This window comes from Oryzias latipes, chromosome 13, assembly GCF_002234675.1.
Source record: "Oryzias latipes chromosome 13, ASM223467v1".
In the NCBI taxonomy this organism is placed as follows: domain Eukaryota; kingdom Metazoa; phylum Chordata; class Actinopteri; order Beloniformes; family Adrianichthyidae; genus Oryzias; species Oryzias latipes.
In genome coordinates, this window is record NC_019871.2 from 15,378,155 (window position 1) to 15,404,812 (window position 26,658).

The window sequence follows — 26,658 nt, forward strand, 5'->3', positions numbered from 1 at the left end:
TGGCATATTTAAATATTTCAGTCAGCGCTTCTCGAGGGGATTTGATAAAAATTATTATTTCCAGTAACAGTTGAATTTAAAGAACAACTTCAGGGAATTTTGTTAGGGTGTCACTGATGTTCAGCAGCCAGATACGGGCCTCATATGAACAGGTGTGTGTGTGAGTCCATTTTTAGTGAGCAGAAGGACCAAGCATAAATGCTTCTTTCACTTTTATTTCTGCTCCCCCCAACTTTTTTTTGTGTTGTTGGCCGCATGTCACCCTTTCCAGGAGAAACATGACATTCACAATTTGTTGGTCCCTTTTTTAATGGACTGCCTTTCCCTTCTACCTTTTTGGGATTAAGCCAAAGTTGCGCCCCCTCTATCAAAAAGAGGGGCTTTCCTAAATGTAGGCATCCTTGTGTGTGTGTGTGTGTGTGTGTGTGTGTGTGTGTGTGCGCATGCACGCTTGTGTGTGGAATTACATAGAATGGGGCATGGAATGATAAGTCTGCGTTTTGTTCCCCTCTTATGTGTTTTGCATGCAAGAGTGACAGCCCCTGACTTACCCCTGTATTATCCCTTCCTGTCAGTCTGAGTGTGCATGTGTTTGTGTCTCCCCTCAACCTCCTTAGCTGTATAAAACGCTGAGAGGTGGCTCTGATAGCACATACAAGAATACAATTTCAATTTCAATTGGCAGCCGTATTAAAACGGGCTATGGAGATGGCAATCAGGCCTGGGGGGAAAGCTGCGCTCCCTGTATTATTATGTGTGTGTGTGTGTGGGTGTGTGTGTGTGTGTGTGTGTGTGTCTTTTCTCAGAAATCAAGCTTTCGCCTTCTAACAGTTAAACAGGCAGATGTCACTGATGTGGGTTGTGCATTAGTGCTTTGTGTACTGTATTAGAGTGGTGTGTGCGTGTATGTCCAAAGCAAGTTGACTTTTTAATAATATAGCTGCCATTCTATTACATTCAAAGAAAATATGAATACTCAATGACACAGTTGACAAGGCATGCAATTGGGGCAAATGAGCACACACACTAACACAGGCTTGCACACAAACCGATAAATGATGTCTTTTTCACATCGTTGCAGTGTCATGTCCGTCCTTTGCTGCCGTTTTCTGGCTTCTTTCAACTCTGAAAGATTTCGTTAAGGGCAAATGTGAGTTGGAAATGCGGACGGTAACATTTTTTCCCCGTCTTTTGTTATAAGTACTTATACCTGAAACGGTTTGCAAAAAAACATTTTCGGATAGTACTACACATATGAAGTTGTAATGTACTTTTGATTTATGAATAACTACTTTTACAGCCCAGTAAATTGCCTTGCTGCAACAGGATGGTTTGTTTATTGCAGTTACTTGTATGAGACCATATCCAGAGGACAGAAAGCCACTAAAGCCTGCTATTGCACGGTAAAATTGGCGAGTAGTGGACAGGGAAAGGGTTAAAGCTTTCACTTTCAGGACAGCAGGTCTGAGAGGTAATGCATGGCTGATGAGAGCCGGTCTAATGGGCAGCTCTGTTAGCTGGAAATCAAATGACTACCTCTGCATTTTAAGTCCCTCTGTCGCCTCTATTGACTGACTAAAGTTATTCATCTCCACTGTGTCAGGGGCTGTGGGTTGAGGTGGTTCAGCTAAAGTGAGTAACAAAAATGAGAGGGCGAAGACTTAATGTGATTATTAGAAACTTGACAACTCATCTGGTGCTGGTTTCTATAATTAATTGTCTGCTAGCAAGAATGGGGAGGGGGCATTTGCGAGGGTAAGGGGTTGTGAACAGAGGGGGGACGGACAGACAAGCTCGTGATTGGTAGAGTGCAAAATGACAGGTGAGGAGGGATGCACTAAAAGGGATGAGGGAGACTGAAGCAACAACTTAAAAATCTTCATTAGAGAACAAGACACAGAACAAACTTTGGTGAGCGGCATTGCAATGTGGCTCTGTGAGGCGAATAGCCAGGATTGGCTGAAAAATGTTGGAGAAGATAAGGAAGGTTCAGAAAGGAAAAAGAAACTGGGATGAAACTGTGTGTGTAGTCAGTTTGATGGATCCAGCAACCTTGTTAAATTGGTTGGTATTGATCTTGCCAGGGCTTACTTTAACACTCACACTTGTTTGTTCAGTTTTACGTAATTGACCACGGATAACTAATTACTGTTTCCTGGAACAACAGTACATTACTCTCTGTCTCTGGCCTGCCTTGCTCACTCACCAGTCTTTGTCAGGCTCTCTGTCTTCCTGGCTCAGAGCTCTTTCAAAGGGAAGAGAGGGGTAGGCATGAAACATGAGATCAAATCCTAAAGTTAATCAAGCAAATTCTCTGCCTTAAGGTCCTTGACATGCAAACCAATTATGATTAATCGTGCCCTTTGAGAATGTTTGAAAACTCAACATCTGTAGTTTGCTCTATTAGACGTTCAGGCTTTGAAGCTCATTTCAGTCATTTCCCACTTGGACTTCTCTGCTAAACTTTGTATATTCTTAGCTCTGTCAATCTATTATGTAAATGGCCCTTTTTTGCTTTGGACAACAAGAATTTGTACAGATGGTTGGAACGTGAACATTTTAATAAACATTCTATATGTAAGACATATAAAGTGTTTAACAAAAAATATTTATGGTTTAAGTTTTTAAGTTTCATAGATGATTGACACTTTGATTTGATTTGATTTTTTTTTATTTATTTATTTCAAGCATTGTAGTCAAAGAAATAAGTAATTTACGCAGATTTATCAAAGTCAATACAGAAATTATAAAATGCATAGATTAAAAAAACAGAAAATAAAACAAAAAAGACATTAAAATCACAAATGCTTAATTAAAAACTGTGATCATTAACTATAGTCAAGTAGAGCTTGATTTATTGCTTGAAAAGGAGTGGGGAGAAGCGACCTTATATAATCCCACCCCTACCGAGTTCATTCATTTTATAGTTTCGCATAGTTTTTGTAATCCGGTTCTGATCAGATAGATTCTTTTCAAGTAACAAAATCCAGTGCCTAGTAATGAATGTGAGTTGTATGCTACAGCTTTGTGAATATCATTTAAGGATCGGCTGCACACTTGTTGAACTCAAAAATACATCAGAACATGTTCCCAGCCATTTCTTTTTGAGGGTCATTTAGGAGTATAGGATGCATAGATGCTGTTGGGTGGGTCATTGGGTCCTGTATAAGCAGAGGAGCTTGGTTCACAAAGCCAACAATAACTCAGGCTCATTTCCAATGGTTATTTGACCACACCAGGGTTCCTCTTTGTCATAGTTCCGTAACTGTTTACTAAATGCGTATTGGTTTGATTGAGAGATTGGCATAACGTCTGCAGTAATGTGAACTTTGTGTTGCTCCGTTGCTTCCAAAACTACAAAGGGCCAGTCAAGGGGGTTAGTCATTTGCAAAAATGCTGGCCCATCTAACCAAATAAGAGGCTCCAATGGAAAACCCCAGACACACTGGAGAGACAATGTCCTTTACTTGGCCTAGATGCACCTTAAACTTAGTTTTTTACGCATTATTTGGAGAAGCCCATCTGTGTGGATTAGGGCTGCATTATATGAGGAACAACTGCGATGTGCGATAATCGTGAGCAATATTGAGATGACAATTTGATGTGCGATAAATGAACAAATAGCAAAACAACAACTAATACATCATTTCCATTTTACTGCAACAGAGTTGTTTAAGTAAAGATAACGACTTTAGTTATATACTCCATATTACCCTTGTCTGCATTGGAGGTAGGCATCAAACATAAAATGGCTCCATTCAATTGGTCATTAACGTTAAGGGGTCTCGCTGATTGGTCAGATGTGTAGAGGGCTCTTTTTGATTAGTTAAATACTTCTAGCTTCCATAAGATTGTTTAAGCATGTGTGCAAACATTTAAGATAACCATTTATCGCAGTTTATGCTGTCTTTTGTGAAACGCGGAATGCACAGACTGATGCTGTGATGACATTAGTGACGTTAGTGGCCTTCAGTGGATCATTTGTTGGTTGATCTCTTTATAATTTCTGTAAAGTTCAAAAACAGAATGTTTTAATGTAAGTAAAAACTAAAGCTTTTAACAACCAGCTTAGATTAAAAAAACTTTTTAAAGAAATCACTTGGGTAATTTTGTCTACGGCAATTGAGGTCAAACTGAAGAAGAACCAGTCTTCTAGCCTAAGATGGAAATATTATCAAAGACTTTGGCACGAATGTGAAACAAAGACCAAAAATGTGCTAAATTTACTCAAAACTAACATATTTTTGTCTTCAGTTTCATGATAGTGGTCCAATAAAAATATATATCTTTTGACTGTAATGGTTCGTCAACATGCCAAACCTGTCCCAGTTTGACATAAATCAGAGTGCTGTGTCATCCATGTCTTGTCTGCTCTTCATTTCTCTCTTTCCATTGCTCTGCTTCATCCTCCTGCTGTGTGCCTGCGCTATAATGGTTGTTGTAAGCAGGCCATAGTGTCTCTGAGGCCTTGTGTTACACCGCCATTACTATCTGGCCTGCATCCACTACAAATTGGATGAACAGACACTGACACATTTTCAATATTATTACATTAAACCAAGTGGATTTTGATTGATAACCTAATATTGGCCTAATGCAAAACATCAACCATGGCAAGTATATTAATTATTTAAAATTGTGGCGTAATTCAGAAATCGATGCTGCTTCTGTGTTGAAGGCACAGTGTACAGAGGGAGGGAAGACAGACAAGGGAGATAAGGAAAACTTACTCCCTGAAGACCTGAGCAGATTATATGATGTTATGAGGGGAAAAAAAAAGATGAGGATGTAAAGTGATGTGTGTGGTTGTGTGCAAGTGTGTGTGTGAGCTGTGCTTGTCTAATGGACGGAGCGATCCCTTCGGGCCTGGTGTGGACAGTGCCGGACAGCTTGCCCTTGATGAAGTCAGTACAACAGATGAAAGAGCAGGAGATTAAATACATGTGAAGAGCTTAATAAAGGTTCAGTCAGAAGAATGAAGGAGAGGAAAAACGATGCGGGTATAAAACGAAGAGGAGAGAAGGGGAAGGAAATGAGTGGAGGAGGGATTGAGCACTGCATCTCCCTTGTGTTAGATTGTTTCTCACTAATTGCGCTTCATTAGTGGATTACACACACTGTCACCACGGTAACAAATGTCTTGCTGTCTGGTTGCCGGGCGCCCATCATGTGTAATGAATGTGGCGGGGTGTTTGTCAGAATGTAATGTAATTACAGCTAGATGAAGTTTGCCTTAAGTGGTTGCCTTGTCTGCATGCAGCTCAGTGACAGAGCACAGAATAAACAAACCAGCAAGCTTTCTTTGTCCTTTTTTACTCTCGTTTCAACATATTTTTTTCATATAACTATTGTGGTCAGGTATTACTTTTTTTCTTCATACCATTGCTTGATGGAACGAGTACATAAGAGAAGTTTGTGGGAAGACTGCATATGGGACACGGCCTGATGGATGGATAGGTGAACGGATGCGTACAAGAATAGAGAAAGAGGGAGTTGGAAAGCACGACAGATTAAACAGTATGTAATTTTAGAGATGGTGTAGATTTACACTGTAATTCTGCCAGCTGCATTAGCAACTGAAGCCTGTCGATAAACCTTCTTCCCTCTTAGTATGCACACCCGCGTGCACACGCACACACATCACACTGTAAAACGCCACTGCCCGGGTGGAGTTGTCAGTAATGGAGGCCAGAGTTGGTCGAGGGGGTGCTGGGATCGGAGACCCAGGCTGTTTGTGTTTCCCTTGATCTTTTGATTTTTCACTGCTGCAAATTTGAGATGTGCCAAAATTGCATCTATTATTTACTGCCAATTTGCTCCTTTTTTTTCCTCTGTTTTTTAACAGACTGCTGCCCACTCCTCCTCCACTTCCTCGGCTCGCCGCTCTGCTGTTGTCACCCTGATAATCATAACATGCATTTTTTATTAATTCATAGATAATAAGCTCCCAGTTCTTTCTTTGTAGTTGGAAATTATTATTGTGACTGCCAGCAGTGTGGCGACAGCCTTAGTTAACCTCTGTCTGGTTTTGATGTAAAAGCATGGAAATGCAAACTGTGTTTCTGTCTAACAGGTTATTAGTTGGAAAAAAAAAAATCATTTTTTTGTTTTGATAAACCCAAACTCTTTGATATCCACAAGATCTCTTGGACTAATTACAGTTAATATTTTGGTTATAGCAATCACTGAGATTATACCAGCTGATCTCAATATGTGTGTTTTTTCTTTTTTAAATATAGGCAAGAAAAACCTTAATATGAGTTAAAGATCCCCCCTTTTATATTCTTTTTGTTGTGTGAACTTTGTTTTAGGTTATGGATACCACGTTTTACTGAAACACATGATAGCAATATTACATTTAGCCCAATGTCCAACACTATAATGTAAACAAATAAAATAAAATTACCACGGTCCTTTTGTGGTAATTTAAATTGAATTATTTCTGGTTTTTAGTTTTATTGTGAACATTATTTAAGAAATGAAGCAAAAAATACAAAACAAACTGAGTGTGGTCTGTGTATGTGTTTAAAAGGCTTTTATTTCTTGGTCTTCTTTAATTTGGTAATTTACAGTGAGCAAATGTTTTTGTCTTTCAGGGACACCGGCAGCCTCATGGTTGGATTAGAACATCTGGTAAATTCTGCTACACACGCACACACACACACACACACACACTCCCTCTTATCTGCATTCCAAATGAAAGCTGTGCATTTGGGTGTGAAGACCTGCAGCTTTCAGCCAAAGAGAAACAGTCGGGAAAAATGGGACAGATTAAGGATAGTGTGCCCCCACCTTGAGCTTTAGTTGAGCTTTTACCTAACCATTCAGTTATCCTCAACTCTGCCCGTAGCACACACATACCCTCGTTTGAACTGATATGTCGGAGTGTTGGTGTGTTTCTCGTCTTTGCGCATATATGTGTGTTTAAATCTGTTTCGATATTCTTATATGAAAGAAAAGGAATTTGTTTTAAACTCAGACTTGGACCCCCAGTGTGTCTTTTCCTCTATCACTCTCTCAGCATGGACTTTACCAAATTCTTGTCCTATCCCTGAAGCCAGGACCTGCAGGAAAAGCTCTCCTGGGACGGCTCTGAAAATTTAATGATCAGCGTTTCTTTGGTTTCTCGTGCTCCTTTCTTTAATATGGGGTCAAGATGCCATGCAACAAAGTAAAAAGGTTTCCTCACCTCTTTTTGGTTGGGAAAAAAAAACATCGTTTGATGTGCGCCATATTCCATGGGATAAATTATAGACAGGGGTCAGTGAGGGTCCTGGATCTCTATGGATGTCATAAGCCCTCCATCCCTTGCCTCCATGCATACTAAACTGCAGCTACCACCACCCTACCAAAATGACCCCCATCCTGATACACGTAACGCAAATGACCCTGGATATAATGACTGATCCCAAAATTCAGACTGTTCACCAGAGCGCTTAGCTTTTGCAGATCTCATGAAGTGAAAATGTGATTTAAACACATGGAAGTACATTTGCAGAATGGATCCTTTGAGTCAAACGATGTATATATTTCATTTGAGTTAGACAGACTCGAGAGGCTTCTCTGATGAGTCCATTTTGCTTTTATGAAGCAGATAAACAAGTCTTCATTGGGGAGACATATTTAAGAGTTACTTCATTGGATCCCAGTATTATTGTTTTAGCCCTTCACTCAGCCCCACAGAGAAAATATGTTTTCCCATTTTATAGTTGGCTAAAGAAATATAAAAAATATACCGGTATATAGAAATGACAATGGCAAATTACTTTGTCAGTTAAATTTTTTCTGTTTGTAATGGAACTATTATGCTTTTCAGACCCAACTTCCTTGGAGCAATCTAATGATGTGGCAAAAAAGAGAAATTAAATATATAACTATTTCTAATATGAAAACAGTGATGGCATACTTTGCATTTTGAGCTGTCTGAAGGTAGGGCTATGGGTTTGATTGATGCACTCCTAGAAATATTGTTTGAATTATTCAAGAGTCGGTTAGTGCATAAACAGCATTAATCAATATGTTTATGGGCAGGTAAACATTGTGAGAGCCTGTATGTCATGCTGAGATGAGTCCACCTCTTATGGCTTTTCAGGAAAGCTATTTTAAATGAGACCAAAGTGACTCTGGATCATTACACACTTTAGACAGATATCTACAAGTGCTTTATTTTATATGCTGTATGTATAAGCAAAACCACGAGTAAAGACATGTCTTCAACGTACTTGTTTTCTTAAGGGCAACTTAAAAAGCTTGGAAGAACAATGCATTTGGTTGGGGATATACCATGTTCAATGGAGGCAGCAAAAAATGAGTGGGTTCAGCACAATTTCTGGGGTTTTTATGCAATTTCGCTAACAAATGTGTAAACAAACACCAGTGAAAACATACCACATTATTCACTGACATTTTTTTATTTTAGATTTATAGTAATAATGAATTTAAAAAACATTGCACTTGTCCCTAAAGAGGACCTTTGAAAACTAACCAATTAACCAGACTTTCAAGGAAGCAAGTTTACCTTCCTATTCTGGTTAATGTGTGATCCTAAATAAAAAATGGTGCAAATTGTGACTAATCCAATCAATCGTTTTGTTGTAGTCCTAATAAAGAGACAGTGTTTACAAAAGTCCAACATAATCTGATGATTTTAGGAAGAACTTCTTGTTCCATGCAGATGTATAAATCAAAAGAAACAACCTGCTTCCCTTTTCACAGTTCAACAAGGTATTTAACATTTACATAGCGTTAATAAAAGTTCCTGTTTCAAGAAGAAAAAAAAATTAAACATTTCTGCCATTTGCTAATTTAGGGTAATTATCAGACTTAGTTTTGTCCTCAGTTCTGAAATGAAAGGACTCTGAATTTAAGTATTACTTACTTAGAGACACATACACAAACAAATGTGTATTTGCCTGCACAGTTTTTGTACACATCTTTCAGGGAATTTGAATCTTTGAATACTGAGTGTTTAAATTTATGGCTGTGTTTATAGTGAGATTGCAACACAGTATGCAGCTGCCTAGGGAGTGCAAGTCTCTGATTAGGATTCGGGACAGAGAGCTGTAAATAATGGAGCTCATCTCCCTCTGAGTCGGAGTTGCAGGATGTTGGAAATGCCGTTTCTCTCTCAGTACCTCACTCTGTAGATTTCTAAACAGGCGTTTATGACTCTCTGTTGATCTACTGCCGTTAAGATTGGTGCATCAAGCACGTTGACGCTTTGCCATGGTGTCACTGGCTAAAAACCACATTATCCTGTCAGCCAATTGCCTTGAACCTGGTCAGCGTCAAAGAGTGATTTTCATTTTCATTCCATTATTTAAAAAAAAAGTTCTTGTTATGGGAGAGAATTTATTTTTTGTTCACATATATTCTGGTGCTTGTTTTTTATTTATTTGTCTTGATGAAGATGTGTAACCCTTTGCTGTTACATCATTTGCTTGAATGGCTAGCAAAGTAACTTGGAAAGCAGTTAAGATCTTTTTAGTCTGACATTTGTTGTTCTTTGTGTTTTGTTTCCCACTCTCGGCACGTATACGGAAGATGTTCAGTGGCAATGTAGAGGGAAAGACTGAAGTTAATTACTCCCACTGCTCTGCTTTTTTCTCTATTTTTACACACACACACACACACACACACACACACACACACACACACACACACACACACACACACACACACACACACACACACACACACACACCATACAGACATACATACATACATACTTAAAAACATAAACCAAATAGTACCAGTGGTATGTCTAGTGTTGGGAGAGGTGACCAGCTTTCTAGAGCAAAAGAAAAGCGATACAGCTCGATCAATACATGAGGAATCAGCTCAATCCCAACTGTTGGGTCAATCAGCGTCTATACTCATATTTCTATCAGGCACGCATGGTCCAAAGTAAACGAAAATGAAACAAAGGAACAACAAAGGAACTGGGACAGAAAAGTTTTGCCATTAGCCTCTAGGGAGAAGACAGGACATGGGGGCCAGTTACAAGACAGTCTTAAAATGAGGTTAAGTTAAGTTTGTGACTGCCGGAGAGGTCAAATTGCAGATATGATTTCATCGTGGAAAGAACATGAGCTCTAAATTAGATATTGAATCGTGACTTTTACCTAAAAAGACAGTGTTTGTGTATAAGAAGTGTTTGAATATGCATCCTGTAATAATGGCTTAAGAAGTATAGAAAATTGACCAGAAAGCACTACTTGGACATGAGCTGAGCAAATCGTTTATTTATTTTAGCTTCGTAACATCAGTCTGCTATTTCCAATATGTCACCAGACTGCTCTTCACACATGTTACTTCAGGGATGGCTGATGTCTGAGTGTCCCATGGTGAGTTGAAGAGTTTACTCAGGCGAATAGCCGGCTTGGCCTACTGACAGACAGAGACTAACAGCTGTAGCTGTTGCGGCACATACACACATCAACAGGGCAACTGGGCGTCACTTAATATGGTCATTATGTGCCTTCTTGAAAACTTCATGTGGGAGTGTTCAGACACATATGTACCTGGTGTCAGATTCTTTGTGTTTTGCTGTCTTATCAAACACATTTTTCAGCTTTTTTTAATTTATTATTTTTGTCTTTGCCTCCGAATTTTATCAGATAAAACGTAAAAAAAATAAAACGTATTAAATGGAAAACTCGATACATATATAAAGGAAGTAGTCATGGTTGGGGGGTTGGGGAAGTTTGGTAGTCTACAAACAGATTTGCATGCTTATTACACTAATGATTTCATGATATTTGATGTGGCGGCTGTTTGAAAGACGTAAAAGCAAGAAAAAGGGATGTGTTGGGAGGTGGGGGTGGGGTCTGTATGTGTTGGGAGGGGGGGCTCAGTCTCTCTCATCTTGACAGCGCTGCTAAATGATGGAGTAATTTGGGTGACCTCTGACTTTGGGAAGGCCCAGATATAATTGAATGTCATTTCAGCACGCAACAAGATGTCTGTGTATATGGGAGGTTTGGGGGGGGGGTGTTACAATATACAAAATACCCCCTATTTTAACCCTCTTGTCTCACACATCTCACTCATCTAATTTTTATGCCCCCCTTCTCTCGATGTCCGTGTCCATGTGGCCGGATCCTTGAATGTTTCCCAAAAATCAAGCTACCCAAACAAAAGAAATATTGCATTAATTTTCAAATAATGATATTACATTAATCGTGGAGATCTCATATATCAAAATGTGAGAACTACTCCCTTACTGTATGTGCTTCATCTTAATGGTATCGCTGGATGTCAAGGGCATGGAGGAAATTAAATCGGAAAGTGCAGATAGACCAAAGAAGATATTATCTCTGGATGATTGCAGTTTTGATAGGTATTCCAGTGAATTTCATTTTCTCCGGATGGGGAGAAGATGAGTTAGCCTGCACATTTGCTCATTTTTCTTCTACATGATTTATGTGGGTTGAGTATAAAACTCTCTCTTTCTCTCCCACCCCTTTTGCCCCCTCCACCTCCCCCTTTATCAGCAACACATACATGCATGCACACACGTACACGTGGCACACTAAATGACTGCCTTTGAGGTGCATCTGGTCCGGGGCACTTTATGAGTGCGCACAGCAAAGCAGAAGTGCATGCAGCTTTCTGAGTTCATATGCATGTGCGTGTGTCAGCGTGCGCTACCACTGTTGTGTTTGCACAAAACGGGCACACGCCTGAGATAGTAGCAGAGCCATCAGCCGGAATGATTCCAGGGAGACGGGGGAGTGTCATTACTCAGACTTGTTTACATTCTAAATACGTAATGAAATCTTGTTGGTAATAATGACGGGAATAAAAGTTTAGGAAATTGTAAAAGTGGTGAAGTTTGAGAAATGAGCCCCGGCCTGTGAAATAGCATTTGGGGGCAGGAAACGACATTATTATGCAGTGCTCCTGCCTGCCTGAGACATGAAGATGAACTGCTGGCGGGTCATAAAATGCTGTTAGCCTTAGCCTGAAGTATGGCACATTGTAAAAGAGCCCTGATCGCATATTGCTATTATATATAAAAGCATAGCCATACAAAACATTATTTTTCATATAAGATGAGCTGGGGATACAGTGGCTCAGGCCCCAAAAATACATACGCTGATAGGCAGACTTTTTTTCTTCTTCTCCTTCTTAAAAAATATCTAAATAAACATATTGCCATGGAACCCATCTCTGCCCTGATCTTATAGACCTCGATATTAAAAACAGAAATATTGCATTTTCTAGGGGCTCTGTTTTCCTCCCGTCCTCTTTTGGGTATGGGATATATCTCAGTGTTGTTTAGTTGGGTGAGGGAGAGGCACCGAGCAAAAAGAGGAGATGCAGAGGAAGCCTGAGTGGAATTCAACAAATGAAAGAAAATGGAAACAGATGAAGACTTTAAAAATATAATGAGATGAATATTGAGCATATCGGCTGCACGATAAAGAGAGTTAGTTCGGGCGGCTGCTGTTTATTTGCGTGTATATTGAAGCTGCTTATTGACAGAAAATGATGGTTACAGTGGCACTATTAGGATTAATGTTAATGGTAGATGGACAGATGATGTCACAAATAACTTTTTTACCTTCTTCGTAGTGGTTTCTTTGAAGGCATTTGAAATGCTGTGCGAGTTCACTCAGACCTACATTTTACTGTGTGTTGATCTTCACATTCCCGTCTTTTTCAGTTGGAAATAGGGATCCGAGTAGAGGAATCTCACAGACCCTCCAATGCTGAAACTTCATCTTTGTTCTTCTGTATTCAACTAGTTTCCTGGTAAATCCTTCAGCTTTAATTGTCTGTTATGTAAAGGGTGTCTAAAAATAAATAAATACAGGAGCTAATGCAAAAAAATACAGATTTGGGGTTGTCCGTTGGCCTAAATCCGCAATAAGAGCATAAAAAGATGCATCATATAAACACAAAGACTCAGTAAAATATCCTAAAAAGAGGTATTGTATGATTACTAACATGACAGAATGGCCGAAAATATATAAAACTGTTGCAATATAAATCAAAAATTTAAAAGAAAAAGTAAAAATAACAACATTTGAAAAATTGTAGTATTTACGGTTTACTGTTGAAAATGAGCTCACTCAGTTATTAAAAGTTAAACAATTAGAAGAGATTGGACAAATTGTTTTTTTCTATTGCTGATTTGAACATGGAAAATCAAGTAATTTATAGGGAACTATTTATATTTTTTAAAGTTAGTGTTTTTCTAAAGCAAAAAGTTATGCTTTTGCACTTTTTTCAGCTTTTAGCTGTATTTCTTATCACTACCGCACATCTAAGTTATAAAAATTAAAGTTTTAGAATGAAAACCTTTGAGCATGACTGATATTTTGTTTTGTTTAACTCCATCCTGTGAACAGTCAGTAATAGGAATATTTGCATTTTTTTTAATCGTTCTTTTTCAATTTAGATTTCTCTTATCTTCTCATCTTGGCATTCTTCTTCTTCTTCGTCTTTCTTTTAGGTCAGCAGTCTTTTACATTGTTAAGCTTTTTTAGGAGTCTTTGGAGCTTTTGCAATGGTGATAATTATCTTAACCAGTTTGCAAACATCAGTACTGGAGTGCATTAAATATAACTGTTGACATGTTTTTCATTGTTTCTTTCTTTTTTTTCTTTCTCATCTTCCATTCCCAAAGAAGAAGATGAGTTATTTTGATAGTGTTGTCGCTACCTGTCTACATTCTGACGACGGTCCATTTTGCTCGATTGTGCACGCTTTGACCATCAGTTGGTTGACCAAGCTTCCATCACGCAAAACGTGACTTCAAGTAGATGAAACTTCCTGCATGCTCGTTATGTGCAGACTTGTATTGTCTTTACCAAGCAGAGTGAGAGGTGTTTATTTTTCTAATGAGACATGTTTATTTTTGACTAATGGGACAGACAGCGGCCACTTATCTTTGCAAAGCATGTCCCAGCATGTCTTTCATCACTGTGATAAGGTAGGCGAAGGGGTTCACCATGAGCATGCTCAGCACAACTTCCTGACATGTCTACAGCAAGCGTTACCCTAATTTAAGCTGCTGTGGGCACCCGCTACTGGTGAGTCTGATCTATTTAAAGTACATCTCTAATGGAATTGTTTTTTATTTTCAGGTTGTGGTAGCAACCTTTGCCTTCCAGTTTTCTAGATTTCTAAAGTATTTTACTTTAAAAGGCAAAGCAGCAAAAAAAGGTTTTTCTGTTAAAATCCCTAAAAATGGGTAAAGGGGTTGCAGATGCTTCAGTTTATTAATTTTCTTTTTAAAATTTTACATAAAGTAGCGGTCTAAATGACTACTCTCTCAGTATTTAGAGAAGTAAAAAAAAAAAAAGGAATTAAAATTAAAGGAGTTTTACATGTTCTAAATGGTTGAATTTTAAATTTTTATTTCAGAATTGCTGAGGCTACATTTATTTAGGATGCCAGGAAAAAAAACAGCGTAAAATCCACAGTTTTGTACCAACATTGCTATAAATAATAAGAAACTCCTTCTCCTTATTTCCCTAGTTTTCTTAGAATTAATAGCAGCTGAGAAAATGTTAATTGGTCGCATATATATATTTTTTTACAATTTAGTTATCTCTAAATAAACAATTGGAGTAATTCAGTAGTATCCCTCGAATAGTTGACCTCTAACACAAGTAGCAACATGGAAAACTCTAAATTAACCTTTGTGACTTAGAAAATGTTAATATTTTATCAATTTAATTATTTTGCATTGCATTTGTATAAATGAAAATGAATTATTTCAATATATTGAAGAAAAATTAAAACACAAAGAAAAGCAGTTTCACTTAAATAACACAATTTAGAATCCAAAAAAATAAGATCAAGACAAAGGAATTAGACACACTATATAAGACACACTCCAAATGATAAATAGCTCCAAAAAGAAAAAAAAACAAGGTAACTTTAAATGTAACTTTTTCCATTAACACCTGAGGAGCAATCCTGTAATTTGGTCTCACTTTCATTCTCCTGCTGAAGGAATGACTTGAAGGAATTGACTCTGTTTTTCTTGCACACATCAGGGTTTATCGGAGACACAGAACTACTGAAAACCATTAGTTTCTGTCATCATTTTACTAGCGCTGCGAGAGAATTAGCAGAGCCTGTTTACTCTAGGAATTGCTTTGTAACATATCTTCATCAAACAGAAGAAGTCCGTTAATCATTTATTGTTTCCTGTCAGTTTTATTTTTTTGTCTTTACTTCTCTTCACACAAGAAATGCAAGCAAATCCATTTTTCCTGGTGTCTGATGTTTGCCCGTGTTTGTTCACACACCGACTGAGCAAAGCCCCCTTTCTTTGCGGCGGGCTCTTCCCTCTCCCTCAGTAGGGGGTCATAAATCTGTCTCTAGGGAGCACAATTAATGCCTTTTAATTGTTTGCTAACGAACAACACAAAAAAGAGGTGGTGCACGCGTGTCAATTACAAAGAGAAAAAGAAAATGGTTTTGAAAGAAAAAACATCCTATGTTCTGTGAGTTTTGGGGAATTATGTGAATAGCTTCATATTTATTAAATGACTTTTAAGTACTTCACATACTTGTGTTGTTAATTTGATAGGAGTAAGCCTATAATATCAGTAATGTGGTCAAGAAACCGTTTTTTTCTAGCAGCTCCGCTAAGTACAAATCAACCTTTTTTTTTTTTTGCTAAACCTGCTTTTCCCAGAGTCATCTTTTATGGTTGACATTAAGTTGCTTAAGGATCTCATCAGGCAGGTAAAATGTTTTGGGACTATACTGGCATACCGTTCGGCAGCACATCTAACCCAGGACAATTCTTCTGTGCATATCCACGGCTTCAAATTACACAGATTTGCATTCGCCTCAAGGTGAATGTAAACAAATGCTAATTTAATTACAGAGTGGGCGTTGTAATAAACTGTAACTAAGCTGATTGCTTATAACACATATGAAGCAGTCCTGCTTGAAGTGACTGATCAGAACACGGATGATTTCAGAGTCATTGGAATTGGTCGTTGGGATAACCTCAAGACCATAAAAGTGGGTTTGAATCCCGCCAAGCACTTCTCGCTGTAAATAAATACATGTTCTTAATAAACTGGTTCTGGAGAAGGGTAGGGAGATAAATGTGTCTGTGCATCTTTATGAGAATGATCCTCCTCTTCTGTGGAATATTATCAGTTGGTAGTTTAGTATGTGGAGCTCTACCTTTCGATGTGGGTGTGATCTGCTGTCACCTGCTGCTGTCATGCACACACACGCAGTTGCACCTATGTTGCATTAAGTATGCCTCAGTCACTGTCGGTGTTGTACCCCGGCGTGTGTTCCATCTAGGATGCGGCACTGACATAACTACATTAAAGGGGGTCATTATATTTCCCCTGCCGCCATCGAAAAGTGACATTTTTACAAAGTGACAAGTTTACAGTTTGATAAATCCGATTTTTCCTGCGAGTGATGTAGGCAGTCAAGAAATGGAATAGCGAGGGGAAGAGCCAGGCGAGTAGGAAGAGGCGGAGGAGGGAAGAAGCGCTGCCTGTCAGCTACGCCCCGGCCTCGTCGTCTAAATGATGCTCCCAGGCAGCAGATTCAAATCCCATCCCCATTAGCATTTAATTTCTCTCTAATCTTACACGCAGACTCTGCTGCTGCATGGTAACAAGGGCCGCTTTGCCACAGGAGCTGGTAAAAAAAAAAAAAACCTCCAAGAGCAATCTGCAGCGTACTCAGCTTTTATAGCTCCATGTCCTGTCGTAGCCATCATTCTTTCTTGACAATTAAGACCCTCAAATCTAATAGCAATGATATTAGAATTACAGCAAGGGCCTTTTGAAGGCATGTCAGGAAAAGGGGCCATGCCTCCCAATACAGCTGTCAAAGCACACGGCCCTCTCCCAGTCACGCCTGCTAAATGTTTCTGATGAGCGCACACACATGTGCACGGAGGCACAAAAGAAAGGGGAATATGTTGAGTCTTTGGCTGTGATCTTTTTAAAATGTGCTCTCTGTGCCCTCTTATCCAACTCTCCAAAGACTTGTTACAGCAGCTTTTGTTTTCTCTCTTCCCTTTTACTTCTCCCTCTCTTGTTCTTTGTCTCTAAATTTCTCTTCATCTCTTCCTCATTGATTCTCCCTGGTGTGTCAGAGATGCTGCCTTCCCCAACAGCAGTTTTTTTTAGTTTTTACAGATGACGATTCTAGTAGCTCGCTGAAGTTGTCCCTTGGTACTCTGAGGACATTTTGCACGTACAGTCATTTTAATGGCTCCAGTTAAAGATTATCATGGGTGAAATATATTTTAGCCTAAGGGACACAGCTGTTTTAGTGTGAGATTACAAAGATAAAGGTGTGGAAGTGTGGTGGCTGTCTGATTGGGCTTTATGATCTCTCAGACAGCTGTGTGGTAATGTGAATGAGAAGGTCATCCCTAAGGAATTACTTCCTGTCTGGTTCAGGCAGAAAAATTTAGCTCAAATCACACACATACACAAATAAAAACATACAGAGGTGAGTGGGTTGCTTAGTTGTCTATCTCAAAACAAATTACAAAAATATGGATGCCAACATTACAAGATCATGCCAATACTGACTAGGGCTCAGTTTCACTGCCAAATAACTGAATTGATTTGGATTCACATATTCACAATTTGACTCCTAAAAAAAAATCACCTTTATTTGGAAATAAAAAAGCAACTTTCACATAACTGATTTTAACTGAACAAAGATTTATCCAGCAGAAGTACTATTTTTATTTATTTTTGTTAAAACTTAAGTGAAAGCAGCTTTTGTCTAAAAATACACTAATTACTTAAAAGGAAAATATATTAATAGATTTGATGAATTGAAATCAATTTAAAGTTGAGTTTAAGTTGAGATTAATTGGATAGTGATCAATCATTTTTATTTTTGAAGTCCCTCTTTGATCTTCTTTTGATCTATTTTAAAAGTGTTCCCAGTGGTATTTTAATTATGATTATGCAGTTTTTAGCCAAAAATAAAAAAACCTACGCTTTCTTTTAGGACATAGTTTCTGCAGAGCGGCAGGAGTTTATCAGAATTTTACTTCTGATTTGTGCGCGGGACTGTTCCCCCTTAATGTAAGCCTTCCCTGATTTCCCATCATTCCTTTGTTTAAACCCTCTCTAGATAGCTTACAGACCCTCACAAGCCCATTACCAACATTACTATTGCAACAAAAATGGTGAGCAATTTTGGAGCTATCCAGCTCGGACGAGGAAAACAAAAACGTACATGCATCTATTTGTCTGCAAGTGGATGCATCAGTATGGAGCAGAGCAGGAAGCTTGTGGCACGTCGACTGTAGCACCAATGTGACTGCTATAGGCCTTTTTCCAACTGTATTTTTTTTGTCTGCTTCTGATTCACAACAATTTGAATAAATAAATACTCAAAAATGCAATTTTAACCTTAATTTCTTTACATTTGTCCTCCATCGTAAAAAAAATGCAACGAGAACATGTTAAGATCACCAAAACATGGTTTTCATTCGAGTTGGCCTTTAAAAACACAACTTTATTACTGACTAATCCATTCAACTTGAGAGCAGTGCAGACACCCTAGTCTACTAACCGCACACAGATAAGTTAGTTTGAGGTTTACCGATGACTGTGTGCCAACTGCATTAATATTTATTCACCCTTAACATAAATGAACACATTTAATGTGTGGGAAATCTTATTTCATGTCCCAGAGCAATTGTTAGCTGTTGCTTGCACAGGTAACTGTAACTATTAAGATTCAGTGGAATTACCCATTCATAAAATAAGGCTAGAAATGCCGTCATCTGATCCATCTGTGGCCATGCATTCATCCATGGTATTGATTTAATCCTGAAAAGAAAACAATCCTTTGAGTTCACTATTGATCTTTGGTAACAAAAAAGTTGTTGACTAGAACTTATTAAATAGACTTCCTTTAATGTAGGTCACCTAAGCTTTCATCCCTCTCCTCAATGATATTTGAATATCACACTTTTTTTAACGTTCCAGACCATAAGCAGCACATAAGCAAGATTATTATTCTGACATTAAAGCCTTGTGTTGTTAATATAAGGGAGGCATTTTCAACTTAATGAACCATCAAGGATGCCAGTGCAGAACGTGTACAAAATAATGGGTCAAAGCTTATGGTTTCTAAAAAGTGCAACCATATCTTGTTAACTTGATTGTTTTTGTTGCAGAGTGAAAAGCTAAATGTCACCTATGGGAGTCATAAAGTATTATAAAATACAGAAAACCCAAAAGGAATAAATTAATGTTTACGTTCACACAAACTAGTTTTTATCCTGTCATCTTGTCTTTAATTTTATCAAGCATATTAGGAATCAGCAACCAAAAAAGTGGGGAAAAAGCGAATTAAAATAAATACATCTAATATGTAGATTCATGTACATGCTGTCATTCCCCCTTTTTTTTTACTGACTGTTGGAAATCAAGATGTTTCGACTCATTTTTGGTTTTTGGATTGGAATTGGTTTATTTCGAAAAATTAAAGCAAAAAACAGTTAAGTAGGCAAACAAAAGAGACATGTATACATAGATGTATTCAATTTGGGATGATTAATACTGACTTGATTGGAAAATTAAAAAAACAAATTTCCAAAAGATTTTATTATGAATACATAATTGCCTATTTGTGTTCTCTGCAGACTCCAGCGGAGCAGGCCAAAGTTCGTATGCAAATGGTCTTGCAAGCTGCAGGTAAGGAAAACTGATGATTATACTTCTTGCCAAAATTTGCTTAGTTCAAATCAGGTCTGTATGTTAAAACATTGTACATGTTATCAATGTTTTGGTAAATCACACCCTAAAGACGTTTAGTACATGCATGATTTCAAGCATAAAAAACTTATTTCATTTTATTCCCCTGCTTGATATGTTGTTGTATGTCTGACCCCTGCTAACCTCCATTTAAAGTGGTCGATGAATTGTTTTCCCACACACACTGACAACTGCACACATGCACGCTCTCTGCCTTGAGTGCTCGTCGGCCCATATTCACTGCAGCTTAATTTCAAACACTCCTCCCAGTGCATAAGTCATAGATGTCACCATGCACACGGTGTATATATTCCAGTGTGTATTCCAGGGCTGGAGTTGCGAGCCAGATGTGACAGGCAGAGATTGACTGTGGAGAAAGATGTCTTCATGTTTACAGTCATACACACACATACAGAAAGAGAGAGGGAGCACTTCAGAACAGGGCTCTAATTTCACCACAGGAAATATATGAAAGGACCAGGCGTCTATACATCATCTATAAAGCACCCGCCTGCAACATACTTACCTAACTTAAGACTTTCCTCAGCGTTCTGTTAGGCCAAAGAGCAACACTGCCATCCCTTGATGTGATTTTAATGAGTTGAACTTATGAACACATGTTTGACTTGCAGGATCATTTCAACTTACTCAGAGCTTTTTTCCCCCCCCAAGACTTTTTTTTTAATTTAGAGGTAAATACAACATCTTTGTTTAAATAAAGTTTTATTTGACAGTGTTTTTTGTTTTATTGCTTATGAGACACCCTGCACTCCCTCAGTGATAATGATAGGGAAGCTTTGTGAATTTGAGCACGTGTCTCTGAGTGCATTGGACCAGTCTAGACTCAGGACTGAAAGAGAAGCTTTAATGGGACGGACTTGTTTCTGGTTTTTCTCTGTCTCAAAGAGACTTTCAGAAGAGCAGGTTTATGGCTCAGTTAGAGACCATCACCTCACAGCCCAGGCTGGATTGTTTCAGGCCTTCTGGTGCTCAGGATCATGCCTGCAATGAAGATTTACAGTAATGTAAAGTAAAGTAAAAAGTTCAAACGAGTTTATAACGAGTTTGAACTTTTAAACGAGTGTCTCACTGATGCTTTATCTATTTAGTATCAGCTGCTGTCCTTCAGTCTTGTCCTTGCATTTTTTTGATAAATATTGTGTGTATTTTTAGTACTTGCAGCTGCTAAGTGCCTTTGCTGCCAAATTTCATCTCGCTCACGTCTCCTTACAGTACTCCTTCTTGTCTTGTTCCTCTCCTATCCGTCTGCACTTTTTTTTTGTTTTACGGTTTTTGTTCCAATCTTGTTAGCGGGCAGAGGGAGATATGGATGGAGGCTGAGAAGGAAGCAGCAGATGTTGGGAGGTTGTGTGAATGTTAATGTCCTGACGTAGCTGTGTGGCTTAAGCCTTCTCCTCCTCCCTCTCCCTCTTTCCCTCCGTTCCTCTCTGAGAGCCCGCCAGGCTTTCTCTCTCGGGGTCTCCTGACATCCTTGAAGCCCGCGGCTCTTCTTTCCTCTTCTCCACTCTCCTGCATCTCTTTCTCTCCCTGCCCCTCCCTCCCCTCCATTCTTTTGTCCATCTATGGACTCTCTCTAGTCAGTAGAGAGCAGATCATCCTATGGCTAAAGCGGCTCAGGCTTTTGTGTTGGGGGGCTCTGTGGACCTGTAATGAGCCCCTTCGGCTGGCCCGCTGGCCTGCTTAGCACTCACTGGGGGCTTTAAGTGTGTGTTTGTGTTTGTGTGTGTGAAAAAGAGAGAGAGGGAGAGAGAGACATTGGAATAGGATGGGGAGGGATGAGAAGCGCAGTGCTGGCCCCCAATGAAAGGGCTGGATGGATATGTTTATGGGTCACTTCCTGCTTGGCCTACATATTGCATTCACACAAACACACACTCACTCGAAGTACACTTGTCTGTAAACGCATCTATAAATTATTTTATAGGATTATTCCACCCTTATTGTATTTATAATTTGAATCAACTAGGATTGATTTATGATCAATAATAGTCATAAAGAGCACAGTTCTGCATTTTCTACACAGTACAGTACATCGCTGCTTTCTAATCTCTACTCTGGGTTTCTAGTCGCATTGACTTAACTGCAGAAATGCTTTTTCACAGGATGCAATAAAGTTATTTCAAAAAGGAACAGTTGAACTTTGCTTATTGTCATCCATGCTATTGTATTTTGTCCTTGTTCCACCTTTTTTTGTGTTTTTGTTACTGGAATTACCTGCCCAGCTCCCTCATCCACCGAATCTTCAAGGCAACCGAGTATTTTGCTCTGTTCTTTGCAGCTCACTGCCTAAGTTCAGGCTCTTTTCACAGCCTTGTCCATTTCCACTCAAATGAGCACGAATACTGTGCACGGCAACGGGCATCTACTTATTCACTTGTCAATGGGGAGTGTTTTCAGAACACCCACTTAGGACCTGAGGGCCAGAGGTCATCAAAACTTTCTTCTTCTCCCTTATTGAGCCTTTGACGGCAGGAAAACAAACAATTCTTAAGATCTCATGAAAGGCTTGAACTTGGAAGTGCATTTCTGCCATGAATTATTCCTTTTCTTTTGGTTTGACAGGTAACAGCGGGTGGTTAAAATGAAATTTCAAATTCTCTTTTCTAAAATTGATGTTTTGTTCAATGAAGAATGAGACGGGTCTTCAGCTACTTTGTTTTTTTTTATCTGATGAGTGTCAATCTTTAACATTCTCTGATTTTGTTTAGGTGTTTCCTTCTACAATTGAATCAAATGCATTGCCTCAATAGCAAATCTACTTAAAAATACCTTGATATTTGTTGGGGTATTAAGTATAAAGAAGCATGTGTATGTCTTAAGAACTTATCTCTAGTGCACACAAGTGTCAATAAAAGACCACAAGTATCATAATGGTATATATTTGTATTATTTTACACAATTGTGACAAAATAGTAAAGTCAGTCCTTAACATGACATTTTTAAAGTATTTTTTTTAATTAAAAAGTTGATCAACAATATGAAAACAGTTCAGGTTAATTTCCCAAGTTTAAGTCAGCCTTAAGTGCATTTCCATATTGTCCATAATAAAATAATTTTGTTTACATGAATAGAAATGGTAAAAAAAAAACAGAAAAAAATTCTGTAAAGAAAAAGAAGTAAAAATTTCCTTGACTATAACAGCTTTTTTTTTCTTGCATAGTCTTTAGAATGTTATTACTTTAACCTTCCTGTCCATTCAGTTGTAATATTTATGTATTTATATTAAGTGTTTCTCCTTTTAAATTAATAAAAATGCAAGGCAATGCCTGATTGGTCAAGCTTAAGAGCATGTCATCGTACCACTAAATTGAACTTTAAAAACGGATTTTTCTGCTGTGACAAAATACTTCTAAAAGTTGACACTTTTTCTTCTAACGCTTTCAGTTTTTTTTTTTTTTTCTATGTATTCCTTATGCATCTTCATCCCACTGTCCCTCCCACCACCCCAGCCCTTAAGGCCTGACAGATGTGGGCTGAACAGACCACATACATGGAGGGTGTCTCCTTACCCCCTCTGGAACTAAAGAGCTCATGTGCCACATTTAGGTGGCGACCACTCTTTGTTCTGTGACAGTGAGGGGTGACGGACACAGTGAGGCAAGGACAGGATCCAGCTCTTTATAAAATGTCTTTATATCATTTTGTGGATTCAGAAATTTTATATAAAAGCAAATACTTTACAGTTTATTATTCTTTATATTCATTCCAAAATGTAAGCATAATTTTTAAGCAAAATATCAGAGATTCTGTCAATTTAAAGTTGCCAAATGAATTGTAAAACTTATCAGAGCTGCAACACTTAGCTTTTACTGTAAACTGTGTAGTGTGTAGTACCATCAGTGCAGGATTGTGGTCAGATTGCAATTGTGAGGTGCTGCAAAAGACTTCCCTAAACTTTTTGTCAGTCACATAAATTGAGCTATGTTTTTTAAGAATATAAATTCATTATTTATATTCATTTCATTATTTGTAACCATCTTATTGGGATCAGCGAAGCATATTTTTACAGAAATTTGCAGTATATGAAATAATAGCATGTTGCAAAGCTGCTAAACTAGCAAACATAACAATTGTTTTATCCAATATTTTGGTCTTTTCTTCTGATTTAATTTGTCAAAATTTTGAATTTAGTAATTAAAACAATTGATTTGTTATGGATGCAGTCTAAGGACAGATGGGATTCTACATGCCTTGTACTTTTTAAAACTAAACATAACCATTTTAAAGCTTTATCAAGGGATATCAAGGGAAAAAGTTCAAGTTGGCAGTTACAATTAATGTTTTTTTTTTTTTTTTTTTTTAAATCCAACTTTGCTTCCTTTTTCTTTGATTTCTGGCCTCAGAAATCCCCGTTGCATCTGTTGAGGAATGCTTCCCCTGTTGTCCTTTGGGAGGATAATGGCTCAGGGTTGTCCTGTAATTTAGTCTCTGTAACCATTGATCAGTTAGATTTATGTGCCATTACCTCACTGTTCCAGTCAACACTCGTAATTATGTCTCAGAGAGAGAGAGAGAGGGAGAGGTGGGCCCTACACTTACACAAGACCAAAATACCTGAGGAAGATTTCAACAAACACTCTCCAATGCTCACCTTGTAGCAGAGTGACTCACTTGCCTCCAGGTTAACAGGTTTGCTGGTGGAACACAAACAGTTAGCTGTTTAAATTCAGACACATTTCTGTTAAAATAGAAAATGAAATAAAAATTTTTTTTTGGTTTTACTTCTTTTTTTAATACACCTGTGCTTTAATAGATCACATGCATTTAAAGATAGGACTCAAACCTGTTCATGTGTGATCACACACCCTGTTTTTGGTCAGAGCAAATCTACCAGTTCAGAGAAATGAGCAGGTTTCATGCAGGACTGAGTGACCTAAGAGCTGAAAGGTTCAGAGGTTTATGTACAATTGATTTTTTTGGTTTGTTTTATGGGTATAATAAACACAGGTCCTTCTTGTGCCCTTTCTCTGTAAGTAAGCTTGTGTTTCCACAGCCTCCACTGCCTCCGTTTGGGGACAAAGAGAAATCACCAACCTTAGAAGCAGTTTCATGTATCTTACAATAACAAAAAAGACTGGTCGATCGCTCCACCCCATAATTAATAGATCAAAATAAAAACATTATGGCAAAGTTAATTATTTAGGAAATTTTACCAGAGGTATCTGTCATGCCTTAAATACAAAGAATTCAGTAGAGTTGCACATTAATCTCTTCAAGTATATTTTTTATTTAAAAAACAGATAAAGATTTTACCTTTGTATGTTTTTTTTATAAAAGGTTGGAAACTCTAATCAAAAATTAGATTAGAAAAATTATTACTTGTGTTTGTAAAGTAAAATGTTTTAATTCTTGGCATTTGATTTTTAAAAATCAAATTATTACATTATAAATATATTTTTTATTAAAATTATTGACATAAGTATTGTTGTCAGAGTTAAACTTCATAATAAAGACCTGGGTTACTTGTTTCCCTCAGAGAACAGTTAATGTTGTATAAACTGAACTGCATTGCTGTGCACGTAAAAAGCAGAAAGAGATTAGGGGGAAAAATGTGCTTTTCTTCTACATGTGGGCAGATTTCAAACAGCATCTGGTGAGCTCGCAAGAAAGGCTGCTACAAGTATGTTCAAATCCAAATGCATCATCATTAATGCCCCCACCCCCTCCTCTCCTCACCCATTTAACTCGCCTCCCTGTTGGTGGTCAGAGACACATGCTGAGTTTTCCCTCCTCCCCCCTTTCTGGCTATTCTCTCAACATGAAGACATTTCCATAACAGATAAAGAACCATTTTAATTTGCTGCTTCCCATAATTTTGCAACATATGGTTTAAATAATTTTGATGCAAATGCATGTGCTAATTATTTGCAGATGAGCTTCACGCAAAGCAACAACTGAAGACAAATGATTGAACTAATTTGCAGCCACCTTAAATTTTACTAGTCAGTTACTCTTAAGTAAACTTTAAAAAGTAATCTAATTACAGTGGCCAGTGCTTGTTTTTTGTTTTTTAAAAGGAGTTCAGAAGAAAACTTTAATTAGGAAAAACCTAAAATAATGCAATTTGTTCAATTATAACCTACAAAATATTGCTGTGATTAATGTTATGACTGATTGTTTTAAGGGTAAAGAAATGTGAATCTTTTAACCATAGGTGCTCTAAGATTTTTTTATTTCTATTTTAAAGATTGAACTGTCTTTGCAGCTTGTGCTTGTAAATATTTCTACAAGGTTTTAATTGATGTGACAGGCCAATTGGCCTCGGATTAAACATAAATGGATTGCAGCCAAGTGTTCCATTGCACTTTCCTGCCTCCATGATTTGGAGTAATTTCTTCCCTCTGACATACTATTCTTCATTGTCGGTGCTGGGCAATTATGCCAGGAATGTAATCGCATTTCTCCTATTACTGTGGTCAAAGTTGTTAATCATGATTGTTGTAAATTTATGCAGCGAGAAAGCGCTCTTGTGGCTGCGTAACTGCATACGTCCACTCTCTTTGAAAAAGTATTTTACCTCCCAAGTAGACCTCATTCCTTAACTTCAACACAGAAAAACTTAACATCAAAGGAAAAACTCATAATAGAAGTGCATTATCATCCTAAAATAGTAAATACAATTATTTTGCTCTTCCACTGATTACTTTGGAAAAGTAAATACATTTCTTGCTGATATTAAGAAAAAGTCATGTACTTGTCCTTGAAGATGGTCTTTTTTCATATACATAAACAAACTAAGGATTTCTGTGTCAGCAGATCAGCTTGCTAGCTTCAAACATGGCATTCCCACTGCTGTGGTAGCAACTACCAAAAGATAAAGTTACACATTTATAAAAACACATGGACTTTTACACACTGATTAGAAATGTTCACAGTTTGCAATACAGTGCATATCTGCTTA

At 37.9% G+C, this 26,658-nt stretch overlaps 1 protein-coding gene across 1 annotated transcript in view; it reads left to right on the forward strand.

Annotated features, from left to right (window-relative positions):
* rsrc1 (arginine and serine rich coiled-coil 1) overlaps positions 1-26,658 on the forward strand; it is a 134,568-nt gene that overhangs the window by 57,526 nt on the left and 50,384 nt on the right. The window contains exons 5-6 of the mRNA XM_011482566.3: positions 6,597-6,633; positions 19,625-19,676. Coding sequence (XP_011480868.2) covers positions 6,597-6,633; positions 19,625-19,676 — 89 coding nt within the window. The remainder of the gene's footprint in view (positions 1-6,596; positions 6,634-19,624; positions 19,677-26,658) is intronic.